Raw genomic sequence first — 17,426 nt, forward strand, 5'->3', positions numbered from 1 at the left:
TTGACCACAAATGCAAAATCTGAATATATGTTCAAGTCTGAATCTGGGAAGACCTTTAACGTCTGTAACACTGCCATTACCTCTGCTGGTGAAACCATTTCTGAAAACTGAGATGGACATTTATACAGAAAATTTACTTTGTCAGAATGGATGGGAAAACCGGTATGGTATTGTCCATTTTGCCAGTATCTAGAATCATCAACATATACATCCACAGCTTCTTCAATAGCTTTTACTTCAAAGACACTTTCAGGGGACCAAGTGTGTTCATTAATTTCACAAATGTGTGAAGTACCTTCATACAAGAATGTTAAGGGCAGCACTGAGTTGGGTTTGTACACATTTTTAAAATTCTTGGATCCTAAATCTAATATCCACTTGCCTAGTCTAGCATTTGATACTCCCTTATCTTTTCCAGTTAAAAGAAGCTGTAGTGGTGTGTGGAGGGTATGTAGTGTAACTTCATTGAATCTATATATGTACTCAAAATGTGACATTGCCCAATGAACAGACAGAAGGTGTCATGTACAGGATTTTTTTTCAACTGGGGAGAGTACTCGAGAAGCATAAGCAATTGGGCACAAACTTCCCTGTACTTCCTGAAAGAGGACAGCTGAAACTGCCCCCTCTGTTGCTGTTGTCTGTAAAATAAATGGTTGTGTCTGTCTGGATTACGTAAGGCTGAAGCTTTGATTAGTGCTACTTTAAATTTTTCAAATGCTGTCTGATGCTCAGGACCCCAATTTAAGGAATCATTCTTCTTCTTTTTTCCTGAAAGAAGAGTGTTCAGAGGTTTTGCAATATCAGCAAAGTCTTCAATGAATTGTCTACAAAATCCCACTATCCCTAGAAATCCCTTAAAGCTGTCACTGATGCTGGTACTAGAAGTCTCTGAATGATTTCCACCTTGTGTGGATCAGGTGTACGCCCCCCTTTGCTTATCTTTATGCCTTGATAAATGACCTCAGATTTAGCCATAATATCAGAGCCTAAGGTACTGCGACCATCACCAGTGTTGCTGAGCCAGGCTTTGTGTTGGAACTCATCTTTGCTAATTTGAAATGACATATTTTCTGTTTGTGATGCTAGAGAAATGGTCCCATCAAAGCCATCAAGAGTTAGTGTATTTTTATCATTCTGTGGGGGATTGTTGGAATGAAGAATTGTTAATGAAGCACCAGAATCCACCAACCAATCGGCCTCCAACAGCAATATTTACAATTGGTCTACTGTGATTGTCCTGTGACAAGGGTGCTACATGTGTTATGGAGGCCTGGGATTCCTATGCTGAAGAACATTTTGTTTGAGAATTCTGCTTTTCCATATGGGAATGCAGTTCCTCATTCTCCCTGCTTAACCTGTTTATTGTGGCGTGTAACTGATTGAAATCAAGTTTAGAGCCTGTTCTCTTAAGAGAAAATTTACATTTTCTAGAGATATGCCCCTCCTTGTGACATGTATAACACACTGGGAGCTTATCAGGGTTATAAGGGGGTGGTCTTTCCTGACTATCTTCATGGTCTTCTTTCTTCCATGAAACCTTGCAACCATTGTTCTGATAAGGCTTTCTAACACCTATTGCTAACACAGGATTAGATTGTAAAACTGGGTCATTTTAGCAATGATGTCATTGTATTCAGACAGGTGAGTCACAAACATAGTAGAGGTCATTGGTTCCTGCCCTTCTTCACTGGCATGCATGGTTGTGGTAGCGTGAATTGGTGCTATGGAAAATCTAACTGTACGGAATCTCTTTCTGAATTCTCATCACTATCTTCATGCAAATCTGTAATTTCTGGAACTCAGTTACACAACATGCCACATATAGATACCTTATTGGTATTTTTCTCATTTGTGCCATTTTTATTTAGAAATTGACACGCAAACAATGCCTACTCTAATTCACTGGACAATGTTTCCACAGATGATATAAGCATACTATTGTTAGTTCTAAGAAGTGTAATGTCATTCTGCATCCTGACCTTTTCTTCTTTCCAGATTGTTTCCATAGCCTGGAAATTTCTTTTTGAAATTAGCACGTCATCCAGTCTAGATTGAAGTTGCTCATTTTCAGCCTTCAATGCATCTAGAGTCTTTCTAGAGTCTTTTTACTTTGTTTGTGGCAAGCACTGCTTGAAGCACATTGGCAATTTTTCCTTTTTTTATTCTTAGGCATTTTGGGATAACTTTTGAATTTTGGAAATATCCCACTCATATGGCTTATCAACAATGTTCTCGATTCCATCGAGCATTCCCTGAGAGCCATGCTTAGTGATGTACTTAACAATCAGCTTATCCATTTTCACAATCTTATTGAATTAATGATTTTAGTATGCATAACTTGTGACATATCACTCGAGGTGGATGCAGCAGAATCCATGATGCAGATCTTTATTAATAAATAAAAACGGCAGGCAATAATCAAAAACGGTAAGGCAGGCAGAAAAGTCAGAAACCGAGAAAACAAATACACTTTCAAAAAGAAACCAAAACCATAATCCAAAAATTATAGTAGAACTATAACAGGCAGAGATCATACACAGTAGCAATCCAGACTTGAACAATCAAAGGCTTGGCACATACTCAAAGAGAAACGATGCTTTGCAAAGATCAAAGGAAAGCCGGTTGTTTAAATAGCCTAAAAACCGGAAATAAGTCCCAGAATGTTAATACTCAGGCGAGGGCTCCCTCTGGTGTAAAGGTTCTACTTGCCTTGTTACACAACTTTAGTGACTACACGTTATCTAGTTACTTATCTAGTTATCTAGATACCTGTTAGTTCATAGGTGTCAAACCGGATCCACAAAGGGCCGGTGTGGGTGCAGGTTTTCAGTCCAACTGAGCAAAAGCCACACCTTTGTGGATCCGGTTTGACTCCTATGCGTTAGTCTATTTATTCACAACTCCAGTACTTCAGACACAAAATGAATAAATCAGCCACAATACGTCCGGCTTTTGAACTCAAGAGTATCACTGCTTTGGACACAGCCACACTCTGTTGGGCCTCAAGTCTAACTAGAGTAACACTCACAGCTCACAAACAACACTCACAAACAGTTTAAAATGTAACACCGTCTTTATAGAGCTGTGGTGCGTTGGGCTCGCTACAGTTTCAATTACAAATTATCAATTTACATAGTTTTGGAGAAAGGCCCAAGCTGCGCCCAAGTTTCCTTTTTTCTCTGAACTTTTACCCAGCCAAAAAGAATTATGATGTCAGGGACCGAGAACTTTTAGCAGACAGGTTGGCCCTTGAAGAATGGAGGCACTGGCTAGAGAGAGCTAAAAACCCCTTCATCATCTTTACAGTTCACAAGAATCTGTAGTATCTATGCACTTCCAAGCACTTCATCCCCAGGCTGTTCATTGCCAGCTTTAAATTTACCATTTCCTTTTACTTTGTGTCCAAGAATACCAAGGCCAATGCCCTGTCCTGTATGCACTCCTCAGGCACTCAAGCACAAGCTATTCCACATGTCCTGCTCCCAGCATGCAACAGGTGCACCACAACACATTTATTCCCAGCATCCTGTCCTCCCAATCATTGCTTTGCCCAAACTCTGCATGTAACTCATCACATGGGCACACACATCTGTAGCCACCAATCGCCCAGGGGTTCAGAGGACTTCAGAGGACTTCTAAAACATCTGTATTGTTGGCCCGCATTATCAAGGACATACAACATGCCGTAACGTCATGCATCACAAGCACCATGTCCAAAGTCACATCAAAGTGTCCTTGGTCCCACATTTATGAGTCTGTGACCTACTGGAGTTTTTTCATGCAGCAAAGACAAGTTAAAATACTCTACTATTTATGATCATACAGAGAAGAGAAAGACATCATTCTAAACTACAGCAGGTCAACTTTTATTTGTATCCCCTTAGAGTAATGACAAAACAACAACAAATGACAAGTGGAAAGCTTTCCACTGCCTCCAGCTCTGTTTATCTTTATTAATAATTAGCCATTAATATGTTATAGGTAACTGAAATGACATGATATGTCATTGTTCAACATATGTCAATGTTCAATGGCATGTCAAAACATCTTTATGGCCTTAAATATGGCATAAGACCTCTGTGAGTGCTGAATGAACTTTTCCAATCTGCAGGCAACACTTTTATTTTGGTAATAGCTGATCAGTTTTTACATCCCTTATCTGCAGTGTTTTCTGTTTTTGACTTCCTTGTTCTTAAATGTAGTTGCTCTTGGATATTGCCCCAACCTACCTTTGTCTGTTTTATAGAATAGAATAGAATAGAATAGAATAGAATAGAATAGAATAGAATAGAAGTTTATTGTCATTGTACCATTTGCATGTACAACGAAATTTAAAAGTGCCAACCAGTCAAATTGCAGCAGTCATACATACATTCAAACAATTTTAAAAAAAGTACTAATTAGTATATAAAAAATAAATAACTAATATAAAAAATAAATAAATAGGTACGGAAGATTGTACACAGTCACATTCACCATCTGTCTATTTTGTTTCACATCTCATGAAAACAGTGTTTTTTGATTATTGAGAGTGGTTATGGCTGTTGGATAAAAACTGTTTTTTAGTCTGTTTGTCCTGGCTCTGATTGTCCTGTATCGCCTCCCTGATGGTAACAGTTCAAACAGATCATGTCCGGGGTGTGATGTGTCTTTGAGGATGCTTTGGGCTTTCTTAATACAGTGTGAAGTGTGTAGATCTTCCAGTGTTGGGAGAGGGCAGCCGACGATCTTCTGTGCCATGCTTATGACCCTCTGGAGCGCTTTCCTCTGAGCCACTGTGCAGCTGGTGAACCATACGCTGATGCAGTAGGTTAGGATGCTCTCTACGGAGCACCGATAGAAGGACACCAGTAGTCTCTGAGTGACGTTGTTCTTCCTCAGTGCCCTAAGGAAGTAGAGTCTCTGCTGGGCCTTTTTCAGCAGCTCAGAGGTGTTTGTGCTCCAAGTCAGGCCCTCCTGTATTCTTTTAAGTTGATTTGGACTCTCATTATGTTTATGTATGTGTTCCATTACTTTCCTATTTTTGTGCCTGCTTTATTTTTTGCATTCCCTGTTTTTGTTATTCTGCCCATTCAACATATATCTACCCTTTTGACAGTATTTTTTGCACCTAGTTGTGTGGAATAGATCTTACCCTGCACTTGCATCCATCTCTGAGTCTGCTTTTTGGCAGTTTGCTACACATCATGAATTGTAATGCCCAGTTTTTGAATTTGAACATGCATTTTTATATTATATTTGATAAATAATCAATGTGACAGCCCTAGAGCAGCTGAGAGGACAAAACCGCACAAATGGTTAAAATGTTAGTGGCATTCATTCTTATGTAAACAAATGCTCATGTAAAGAAAATGAGCCATCTGTGCAGCTTCTTGAGGTCAGCAAAATGAGCGAGGTCATGGCCAAAGATTGTACAATAAGTTGATAATTACTGTTACAGGCCTAGTCAGGTTTACACAATTTACAAATGAGTTCATGTAAACCCTGGGGTAAATAAAGAACATTCTCACAAACAAGTTAATGAGGTAATTAGCTTTATGAACATTTCCCCAAACCTACCCGAGGATGGTTAACTTTTTGCTCCTCTTCCAGACTTTCAGACTGTAATATAACAGAGGAAGGATACACTGCTCTGGTTAAACCTCTGAAGTCAAACCGCTCATCACTCCTGACAGAGCTGGACCTCAGAGGGAACGACCCTGGAGCATCAGGACTGAAGGAGCTTAGGAATCTGATAAATGATGAAAAATGTAAACTGAAGACACTGAGGTGAGCGCTTTCCCCAGTACATGTAAAATATAGCCTTAATTCTGAGTAATTGGTAATGTTTGCACTACTATATCGTCAGTTGTAACATTATTGGTCACACTTTAACAATGTTTTTATAATTTTGTCATCAATTTTATGAAGTAAGTAAATAAAATTTAAAAAAAAAAAAGAGAAATTTAAAATACTGCTAGAATTGACTAACTACATTTAATGTGAGCATTTCTCTGTTCTTTCTCTCTACAGGTTGTTAAAAAGTCCTGATGCACAGAAAGCTTCTGATCATCTGACTGAAGTTCTGGGTATAAACCCGATACTGCAGACGGATCTGAATCTGAGTGGGAAAATAAAAGGAGACTCAGGAGTAGAGCAGCTCTCTGTTTTACTGAAGGATCCACACTGCAGACCTGAAACACTTCAGTAAGGAACTGAATTCTATATTAATCTGTAAACTTCAGTTAGTGATGTTAATGCTGAATGGTTTGTCTTTAGATTATCAATCATTCATCTAGTTTTCAGTCTTTTTCAGTAGTAATGAGTAGTTTGAGGAGAAAAGACGTCCCTCTGCATACAGAAGTGCTAAAGAAAACCCCTGTGATTAATTGTGCTTTCAGGCTCAGTGAGTGTAATCTGACAGAGAAAGGATGTTCAGCTCTGCTCACAGCTCTCAGATCAGAACACTCCACCCTGAAGGAGCTGAATCTGAGTAAGAACAGGATTCAGGATTCAGGAGTGAAGCTGCTCTCTGAGGAACTGAAGAATAAACTCTGTAAACTGGACACTCTGAGGTAACGTCTAATTACTACACAAATATCTGATACATTGACAGTATTGAATTCTGACTGGACACTGAGATTCAAGTACCAGAATACTCTGCTTTCTTATCTTTATCTCTACATACTAATGACAAAATCAACAGAATCGCTTAAATAACTTGGTCACATTATTACAATATTGACTTTTTTCAGCAATACAAAAATACAAACAGCTGCATACAATACAGTAAAAAATCTGTTTACATGAACCAAAATAATGTCTGAGTTATATAATCGTCAGATTACACACACACACTGGAAGCAGAGAGCAGGTTTAGTGCCACTTTAATATAACACAGGTAGGCAGAAGGCAAAATGTAACTCAGGATGTATGCAAAAACTCAAATGGGCCGGCAAAAAGGCAAAAAAGGCAAGCAGGCGAAACAGGCAGATATGCTTTTAGGCAAGAGAAGAGACTAGTGCCCGTCACTATCGCAGTCTTAATACTCGCCGTTGTCACTGACGAGTGAGCGCTTTAAATAGGCGCTGGGTGAATTAGGTGCAGGTGTAGTAATTACAGCTCAGGTGACTGTGAGCGACGTAGTGCTGGGACCGGCGTGCCCGTGACAGTAATAAACTAGAAGAATTAGATTATTACTTGTGTAGCTTTAATCTGTTGTTGAATTCTCCTCTCAGTGCCATATTGAGAGCTGAATTACTCATATATACATATTCAGAGTTAAGTGAAATGTGCTGCAACCCAAAACACACAGTATGTTAAAGTCTTCACTTGAACATGGACTGAGATCACCTCACTCAAACGATCTTGATCTCGAGTGAATTAATGTTTCATATGTGAAATATCTGAAAAACCATCAAAATAGTTATCAAGTTTACCTCTTTTTTACAATGAATGATACATTTTTCTACACATAAATAAAAAATGAATCAGAAATCAAGACAATTGTTTGTCCTTTATTTAGTCTTTCAGACTGCAGTATAACAGAGGAAGGATACACTGCTCTGGCTGAAGCTCTGAAATCATCTCACCTGATAGAGCTGGATCTCAGAGGGAACGACCCTGGAGCATCAGGAGTGAAGCTGCTCACTGATTTACTACAGGATCCAGACTGTACACTGAACACACTGAGGTGAGGAAAAATGAAAGAACTTTATCTTTCTACCACTTTAGTATTTGAGGTTTTGAAAATGACTTCATTCTGCTTAATGGTTTAATTTGAATGATCTGATGTCACTATGTCACATTGTAATGTTCAGTTTTCTGATGAATCAGGAAACATTTCTGGATAGAGTTTTTTCATGAACAGTTATAAATAGTAACAGTAAAGACTGATAATTATCCATTTTATTAAGACATGAGGATGAATGTGCACTGATTCTGTAACAGATATAGCTGGATAAAGGATAAGGAAACTCACTGAAAACAGAAACTGAAGCTGAAACTGAAGCTAAAGCACATCACCATCAGCTCCTTATTGCTCTCAGTACACAGTTATTAACGTCTCCATATCATTTTTCTCTACAGGTTGTTGAAAAGTCCTGATGCAGAGGAAGCCTACACGTGTCTTACTAAAATGTTCAGTAAAAACCCCTTACTGCACACGGAGCTGGATCTGATCAACAAAACACCTGAAGATGTCAAAGTGAAGCAGCTTTCAGCTCTGCTGCAGGATCCACATTACAGACTGCAGAAACTTAGGTAAGAAACAGCTAGAAACACACAGATCTCTATTTTCCTACATTACTGTAATGTAGCTTTTACAGGACCTGGAAGAACTTTATTAATGTTATTTATTCATGATACAGATGTTTGTAATGTTCAGTACAGATGTAACCTCGTGTTGTGAAAAAAAGATGTGTGACTGCTGCTACTTGCTGTATTTATTCTCACAGTTTGTGTATCACTGACCCTCCCACAGATATTAAACACTGTCCGAGTCTCCAAACACAAATAGACGCTTCTCATATACTTTGTAATTATAGTTTTATTAAATTTTCAAATTGTTAGTGGAACTTTGTCCCAAACTGAAATAAGATTCATCGTCTTCTTCTCATGTGTTATGATTCTGCTAGTTCTGCTAAAATATCAACATAAAATTTACCATTTTATTATGGAGATGTAATTTTTTACATGGACTGGCCTTGAAATGAATGTCCATTAATGTCCATAAGATAACAGCCTTATTTTCTATTCACACACCGGTCACTTTATTAGGAACACCTGTACACCTGCTCATTCATGTCATTTTAAGTCGATCATGTGGCAGCAGCACAATGAATAAAATCCTACAGATTCAGATGAAGAGCTTCAGTTAAAAACCTGGTCTTTTTTCCAATCTTCTGCCCAGTTTTGGTGAGAGAGTGTATTCATGTGCTTTATCCTGTCAGAGTGGGCACCTAGGGGGCAGTTTAGTGTAGTCAGTCCACCTTCCTGCATGTTTCTGGATGGTTGGAGGAAACAGCAGTGATACCATTCCATCTGTACATCACCAACATACTGCATGTGTACTGAAAAATACAAGTGTTTGAGTTTAATTGCTCTCGTGGTTTCAGACTAATTTTAATACATTTTGATTGAAAAGCACTGGGTGTGTTCTAGCAGAAACTGACCTGACTTCCTCTCTCTCTCTCTCTCTCTCTCTCTCTCTCTCTCCAGGTTGTATAAAGTAGACAGTATGACAGATGAAGACTGTTCACATGTGATTTCTGCTCTGGTTTTAAACCCTTCACACCTGAGAGATCTGAATCTGAACAGGAATAAACCAGGAGAGTCTGGACTGAGAAATCTGTGTGATTTCCTGAAGAATCCTGAATGTAAACTGCAGACACTAAAGTGAGAAATGAACCTTTACATTTTAAAGCTATAAATCTAGTCCAGTTTTATTATAACACTAATAATCTTTTAGCAGTTTAATATTCTTCAGTCCTTTATAATTTAGAAATACTTTCTGAATATTTATTAATATGTGCATATACATAATATTTAAATAATAATAATAATAATAATAATAATAATAATAATTGTATTATTAGTTGTAATATCTGTTGTTATAACACTACTATAATATTCTACCTATTATTCATCGATAAATTGAGTAATCGGATAAGAAGTACTTTTTCTTTATTAAAGAGGAATACTAAATATGCAAGAGAAAATAAGACAATAAGTAAAATTTAAATAAAATCTAAACCCACTTAGTGCATTTAATTGACATTTAAAATGCAGATACAAATAAATAAATAAACTTAATTAGTTCAAAAAAGGTAAGCATAGTACAAGCTAAAACAAAATAATAATAATAATAATATTTAAACAATGCATTTATGTTGAGAAACTTAACTTTAACTTGTGTGTGTGTGTGTGTGAGTGACAGAAAGAGAGTGAGGCTATCAAAATGAATAACGCTAATGCCGAGTTCACACTGCGTGACTTTTCAGTCACTGACTAGTTTTGCAAAATCACAGTAAAGCGGAGCTCGTGCACGCAAGTGACAATTGCGCAGTGTAAATGACCAAAGACTCGATCTGACCGAGTCGCCGATGTGTCGCTGACTCCTATCTCTATATCTGGACCTGTCGGAGACTCAAAGTTGTGCAGTGTGAAAGGAGCTCTGGCTGAAACATACCTCTGCAATGACCTACAGCCAATGAGAGAGATACAGGGCAGCGGGGAGTTCAGGAAGGAGTTATAGACCACAATATCAGCAAGCATGGCTTTAGTTGGAGCACAGTATTACAGTTGAATATAGTTAATAGGTTTTTATCAGGAAAAAATGTCTTTAATATTGTAGTTATATTAGAATAAATAAGGTTTACAATTACATCAAACAGAAATAAAGCAGAAATATTTGAGTGCATCCCCGCACTGACCATTTGGATGGAGAACTTTTTGTGTGGTTCCATTTCTAGTCTTGTGTGAGAACTCTGATCTCATGTGTGATCTTGCATTATTTCTTTATCACTTCTTGCGTATTTTCTGTTGTGAAACGCAGTTTGAGGACCAGACAGAGTTGTCGGTGATTCTTCCTATTGTGAAGTCATGCAGTGTGAAACCTCCTGTCACCGATCCATGCAGTGTGAACACAGCAGCGACTGAATGCTACCCTAGGTAGTCGTGTAAAAAGCAACAGTGATCCGATGACTTTGAAAATCGTGCAGTGTGAACCTGGCATTAGGTTTTCACAAAATTTAGCTAAATTAGGGACATCATAACTCATCAGTTCAATCTTACAGTAATCACACTGTACAGCATTTTCAAATTCAAATTTTATTTGTCACATACATATACATACACAGTACAACATGCAGTGAATTTTTTTGTATGACTGTCCGACATGTAAACATTTATAAAAAGTATGTGAAAAAAAGAGATCCATAAAAATAAAGATAAAAATAAAACTAGTGTATCTTAAAAGTAGAAAAGTAGAAAATAGAAAATAAAGTAAAAAATTTAATATAAATAAATAAAAATAAAATAAAAATATGAAAATATAGGTGTAAATAAAATATATTAATAAAATTAAAATATGAAAATATTTTTGAAAATATGTCTGTTTAGTTTGAATTGATCCCAAACTTTGAAAACATTCTGCCATTTTCTGTGGCCTGAATCTTCTCACCCCTCACTGTTTTCTCCCCGAGCTGTGCGTCAGTAATAATGGTCCATGGGGAAACACAGTGCTCTGTGTGTAGTTACAGTAAATGGACTTAACGAAGCTTTGAGGCAACTAATTTGCCTCGATAATTTTTGGTATTTGAATTACTCGATTTACTCGAGGAATCATTTCAGCCCTACTAGGAATACACCATCTATACTACCACAACACAGGCAAATATAAAATTATCTTACACTTTTAAAAAAGGGATAATAATAGATACTCATTCAAATGTTAAATTGTGTTAAATTTATGTATTTCCAGTGATTATGTACAGTATATCAAAAGTATCAGAAACACAAACTTAACAGAAGCTATGACAGTGTAAGTAACAGATAACAATGTTCACTCAGTGGCATAAGAACAGAGCAGTAAGAGTAAACAGTAAGTGATTAGTACTAGTAAATGGATTATCAAGGCTTTCTCTGTTTCTTTCATTTTTCCCTGAATCTCTCTCTCTCTCTCTCTCTCACTCTGCACATCTAGTTGCTCTGCAATATGAAATAAACACATTCAATAATCTATTCTTATATTAATTGTGCAGCCATCAGTTGTATGTCCCCATGATTACAGTCCTACTAATGATGATCTCATAAATCATAAAAGCATATTCTTCTAAGAGTATAGTGTTTTAAATTTTTTTTCCATTATATATATATATTTTATTACATATATTTTGTAAACACAAAATTTATTATTATATATAAAAATTGTCTATTCTACCTACTTTTTATTCTTTTTATTTATTATAAAAAAACATGCTACATGTACTGCTTTAGACTAAACGAAACTTGTCACAGCACTTGCATTTAGTTGTTCTTTTGTTGGTTTGATTTGATCTATTGTAAGTTGCTTTGGATGAAATGATGATGTAAATGGCATGTGAATGTATTTCTGACTGATCTGCTCCATTACTGGCAGAACATGGCTGTGATTTTGCAGCACTTTGCTGCGTTTGTGGCCAGGGCTTTTCTCCTTTTTAGACGCTCCCTCTCTGCTCCTCCTTTTCATTTATGCTCAATTTTGTGCACGATTGTCGAAGATATAAGGGGTGTTTGACATGAAGCTATGCTACGGAGACCGTTCGGCGTTTTGACATCAACGTACTGCGAGAGCGATTCTAGAGCATAATCGAGCACACACTCTTATGTCACTCTTGTGGTACTTTGACGTCATATACCGAGCGGTCTGTGCAGTGCTGCTTCAAGTCGAACACACCTATTGCCTGCCTCTGGAAATAGCCAATTAGGCAGTGCGTTGCTGATGTTGAGTCATGTGGTGATGTCATTTCCACTCTGTGATTTCCTGATTCGTAGATTGTGAGATCCATCAATTCATTCCTAGCTTCATTCCAGCCTATCGCACGTAAAGGTGATTAACTGCATGGTGGCAGGCCAGAACAATGGAGAGGCCAACAGGAAATGTCCCGGTGCTCTCGATGGCCAGTCCACCCCTGTCTTGAAGCCTCTGGTCCTCAATAATGTTGATGGGTCTGCAATCTGTGGCGATCCATTTAGCAGTAGCATCGGTTAGCTTTGTATTAGCGGTTTTGTTGACACTTGCCCTGGCTGCACTCGAACAGTGGTTTGGTGAACCAAAATAACCATGTAGAGACAGTGATTGAATAGCAAATCTTTATGGAGATGGACAGGGAGTATTTATACAAAACTAAGGTGTAGTACTCGGCATTATCTATAAGCAATAAAGGCATGATTAGAAAACAGATGTGATGGGTGATGTGTTTTACTATCAGATTGACAGATCTGTTACAGAACAGGAAGTAGTTAACTGTCAGTGTTAATGTGTTCAGCACATGTTTATAAGAACAGAAAGAATTTCTAGATCATAAACAAAAGATATAAGTCTTAAGATGAGATGATAAAGTTGTGTGTGTGTGTGTGGTCCCTAGTCCACCAGTAGTCCACAATCAGCTTCTTGGTTTTCTGGGTGTTCAGTGAAGACTGTTGTTGGCACACCACACTGCCAGGTGTTGAACCTCTTCTCTATATGCCATCTTGTATTTTTCAGATTTCTGAGAAATTCTCTCATATTTCCTGTGTTTCTAAGAGTCTGAACCAATCATGTAAACAGGAGCATTAACTTGTAATTATTGTAGAGGAGTGTGGGGAATCTCCTCATTCTTAAGAAAAATTTGTTAACATAAAGTGTTTTTAGAAAATGTAAGTAATCTTTCATCTCAAGTTTATTCTAATCCTGATCTGTGAATCTTATTTTGGTTCCATGTGTAGTATCTAGTAACTGATTGCTCTACCTGTCATGTAAGTAATATATAAATAATATTATACAGTTTGGTTAGAAAATCTATTGGTTTTATACAACATAGAATTGTATAGAATTAACTTTATTGACACTAATGTATCAGTCTTATTGAGCAAGTGTTACATCTCGCTCTCTGTCTGTTCCACTGAACCCATGGTGTAAGCTGTAACACTGTACCTCCCATCACTTTCAGTGGAATTGTACATGAACAGTAGGTGTGAGAAACAAAGCTCTAGTGTTCATTTGGAGCAGAGATCTGCTGTAAAAACATTCAAAAAATTACAAGTTCAGTATATTTTGCTTTATTTTGTGAAAATCAAAATACTTTAGATCAAAAATTTTAATTTTTTTTATATTGTTAAACCCCTAAAGGTAATTTTTTTAATTAGTTGCCCGGCACTGTGAGTCTGGTAAAAACCAGGAGAAAGAAAATAATCTAGAAGAACAGAAAATAGAGTTTAGAAATGTGTTAATGTTCTTACTTCAGTCATTTCTACATCCTTTCTTTCTCTAATATTGGAATAAACCCTGTTTCCTTTTCTGCAGACTATGTAACAGTGTAAGAGGGAAATCCTGTGCTGATTTGTCTTCAGCTCTCTGTACAAATCCATCACACATCAGAGAGCTGGATCTGAGTCGGTGTGAACTGGGAGACTCAGGAGTGGAGAAGCTCTGTGATCTACTGAAGAAACACGAGTGTAAACTGGAGAAACTGCTGTGAGTAACTCAGTGATGTGATGAAACAGCTTTCTGTGTTAAATCAATTAACTCTACTCAACAGTTAAAATGTTGCTTATGTCAATTTAAAATAATTTATTGCAAAATATGATGTTCAATATTGACTTTTTTTAAACTTAAACAAAAATATCTTATTCAGCTGGTTTAGTTTATGATAATAAGCTGTGTGAATAAATATTACTAATAATATAACACAAGCTCTCAGAGGAAGAAACAGTTGGAGACCCCTGGTTTAGAGAGATAGTGTCAGGGTAGGCAGGTGAGGACCCAAATGCAGAACACAGTCAAAGTTCAAAATAAAAGTCTTTAATAAAGGCAAGCACTGGAAATGGCAGAGTTCTCAGATAACAACCATAGAACAACCGAAAACCAGGGTAAAGCAGGCTGGGCAGAATCAGTAACAGAATCCAGTCCAATAATCCTGAATCCAGTGACCAGAGTAAATACAGGACAGGCAGAATCAGTAACAAAATCCAGTCCAATAATCCATAATCAGTAACAGAATCAAGGCAGAGACAAAGCAGGCAGGAACAGATCAGAAGTCAGCTTCAGGAACAGACAGAGTCTAAACCAGGCAGACTGGAACTGAAGAAAAGGCAGGAGGACTAATCAGGAGCACAAGGCAGACTGAAGAGACCATCTGACAAGGAGCATGTGCAGCCCGCTGGCTTATATAGGGCTGACCAGCATAAAATGGAGGGAACAGGAAGTGAGATCGCGAAATCAAAAGCGAGATACTACAGACATAACAAATCTGGGATTTTTAAAATGTATTTATTTTTTAAAATGAAGAAAAAATATCTGGGAGCATACCCTTTCACATTTCACCCCACCCAGTGATTATATCAAATCTACACTCATGTTTAAACCAGAAAACTAACCACAAGCCAACAAGTCTTCTATCAGTATCATACATTAACTGAACTGATAATCACCTCTCTGCAGTGACTGACACCAATTTTACATTTCATTTCTATTTACTTCTGCCTCACAGCCTTCATACTTACATCTAACAAATAAATACCACAGCAGCTAGCAACAATAGCAGAGTTTAGAAATGTGTTAGTGTTCTTACTTCAGTCATTTCTACATCCTTTCTTTCTCTAATGTTGGAATAAACTCTGTTTCCTTTTCTGCAGACTATGGAACAGTGTAAGAGGGAAATCCTGTGCTGATTTGTCTTCAGCTCTCTGTACAAATCCATCACACATCAGAGAGCTGGATCTGAGAGAGTGTGAACTGGGAGACTCAGGAGTGGAGAAGCTCTGTGATCTACTGAAGAAACACGAGTGTAAACTGGAGAAACTGCTGTGAGTAACTCAGTGATGTGATGAAACAGCTTTCTAATAAAAATCACTAACCAGAACAAAGCTCTTCCCAGTCCTAGCTAGTAATGTCTAACTAACGTGTCTAACTTGCTCTCTAGATTAGATTTATTATCAGTAATAAAGATTAAATAAAGATTTATTTGAACTCTGGTGATGAGGAGATGTGGGATTAGGAACAAGTAGTGAGAGGTATACAGTAGTTATAGCAGTGAGGTGCTTTGCTCTACTGGGAAGTGGATTTCATTTCATTCTCAGTGCTTTATATCGGGGTTTAAACCAGAAAACAAAGCACAAGACAACAAGTCTTCTAACAGTAACATACATTGTCTCTGTACTGAACTGATAATCACCTATCTGCAGTGACTGACACATAATCAGTACATTACACATGTGAGTGTAATAAACATTTCAACTTAATCAGCTCTACACTTCCTCCTCTGAATAAGGAAGATGTTCTCTTCTGTTTTTCTGTGTCTAAGAGTCTGAACTGATCACGTAAACAGGAGCATTAAGTTGTAATTATTGTAGAGGAGTGTGAGGAACAACGTAAAATAGGACAAAATGACACTTCTGACCACATCACCACATTGACAAGTGTAGACCATTTGGACATAAGGGTACATCACAACATTGTGTTGTTTTGTTTTTGTGTGTGTGTGTGTGTGAATTTTTCTTAGGTATGTATATGTGTATGTATCGTTATTGTCATTAGAGTTCCACCATATCCTCATAGTGTGTGTGTAATTGATCTTGTTATCCCACTGGGTAATTATCTGTAAAGTTTATTTCTGATAATGTGATTGGTTGTGGGGCGGGACTTGTGTTGGATATTACTGGTGTGAGAAAGCACAAGGGAGGAACAAGCTGGATATTTTGTGCTTTAGAGACACACTAATGTGTTGCTTGAAACTCCTCTGTTAACTCTTTTCAGCTTTTAGTTTATTCAGTTCCGTTTCCAGAAAGTTCTTCAGACTACTAGGGGTTTCATCTGGGGGTAGGTGAGGCACTGTTCAGCAGGCTGACTGCAGTGGGGAAGAAACTGTTCTTGTGGCGTGAGGTCCTGGTCCTGATGGTCCGGAGCCTCTTGCCAGAGGGGAGGGACTGAAAATGTTCGTTTCCGGGATGAGAGGGGTTGGCTGCGATCTTGGCTGCACGTCTCTGGGTCCTGGAGAGGTACAGCTCCTGGAGAGATGGGAAACTGCAGCCGATCACCTTCTCAGCAGAGTGGATGACACACTGCAGCTTGACCTTGTCCCTGGCTGTAGCTACAGCAAACCAGACCGTGATGGAGGATGTGGGGATAGATTCAATGATGGCAGTGTAGAAGTTCACCAGCATCTTCTCAGGGAGGAGAAACTTCTTCAGCTGCCGCAGGAAATACATCCTCTGCTGAGCCTTCTTAGTGAGGGGCTGATGTTCTGCTCTCACTTGAGCTCCTAGTTGATGGTAGTGCCCAGAATGCGGAAGGACTCGACAGATGTCACCGGAGAGTCATAAAGGATGACATGGAGGAGGGGGGCTGGGTCCTTCCTGAAAGCCACTATCATCTCCACTGTCTTGAGATAGTTGAGCTCCAGGTTGTTCATGCTGCACCATGACACCAGACGGTCCATCTCACTCCTGTAGGCAGACTCATCCCCATCAGACATGAGGCCGATGAGGGTGGTGTCATCAGCAAACTGCAGGAGTTTGACAGACTGGTGACCAGATGTGCAGCCGTTGGTATACAGGGAGAATAGCAGAGGAGAAAGAACACAGCCTTGGGGGGATCCAGTGCTGATGTTCCGGCAGTCAGAGACATGCTTACCCAGCCTCACAAACTGCCGTCTCTCTGTCAGGAAGTCCATGATCCAACTGCACATGGAGTCAGGCACATTCAG

General features: G+C 38.3%; 1 protein-coding gene across 1 annotated transcript in view; it reads left to right on the forward strand.

Moving 5' to 3' along the window:
- LOC131351815 (uncharacterized) overlaps positions 1 to 17,426 on the forward strand; it is a 226,357-nt gene that overhangs the window by 135,169 nt on the left and 73,762 nt on the right. Inside the window, exons 40-47 of the mRNA XM_058387420.1 lie at positions 5,596 to 5,772; positions 6,016 to 6,189; positions 6,384 to 6,557; positions 7,508 to 7,675; positions 8,071 to 8,244; positions 9,202 to 9,378; positions 14,027 to 14,197; positions 15,358 to 15,528. Of these exons, the coding sequence (XP_058243403.1) occupies positions 5,596 to 5,772; positions 6,016 to 6,189; positions 6,384 to 6,557; positions 7,508 to 7,675; positions 8,071 to 8,244; positions 9,202 to 9,378; positions 14,027 to 14,197; positions 15,358 to 15,528 (1,386 nt within the window). The remainder of the gene's footprint in view (positions 1 to 5,595; positions 5,773 to 6,015; positions 6,190 to 6,383; positions 6,558 to 7,507; positions 7,676 to 8,070; positions 8,245 to 9,201; positions 9,379 to 14,026; positions 14,198 to 15,357; positions 15,529 to 17,426) is intronic.

This window comes from Hemibagrus wyckioides, linkage group LG04 (genome assembly GCF_019097595.1).
Source record: "Hemibagrus wyckioides isolate EC202008001 linkage group LG04, SWU_Hwy_1.0, whole genome shotgun sequence".
Lineage (NCBI taxonomy): Eukaryota > Metazoa > Chordata > Actinopteri > Siluriformes > Bagridae > Hemibagrus > Hemibagrus wyckioides.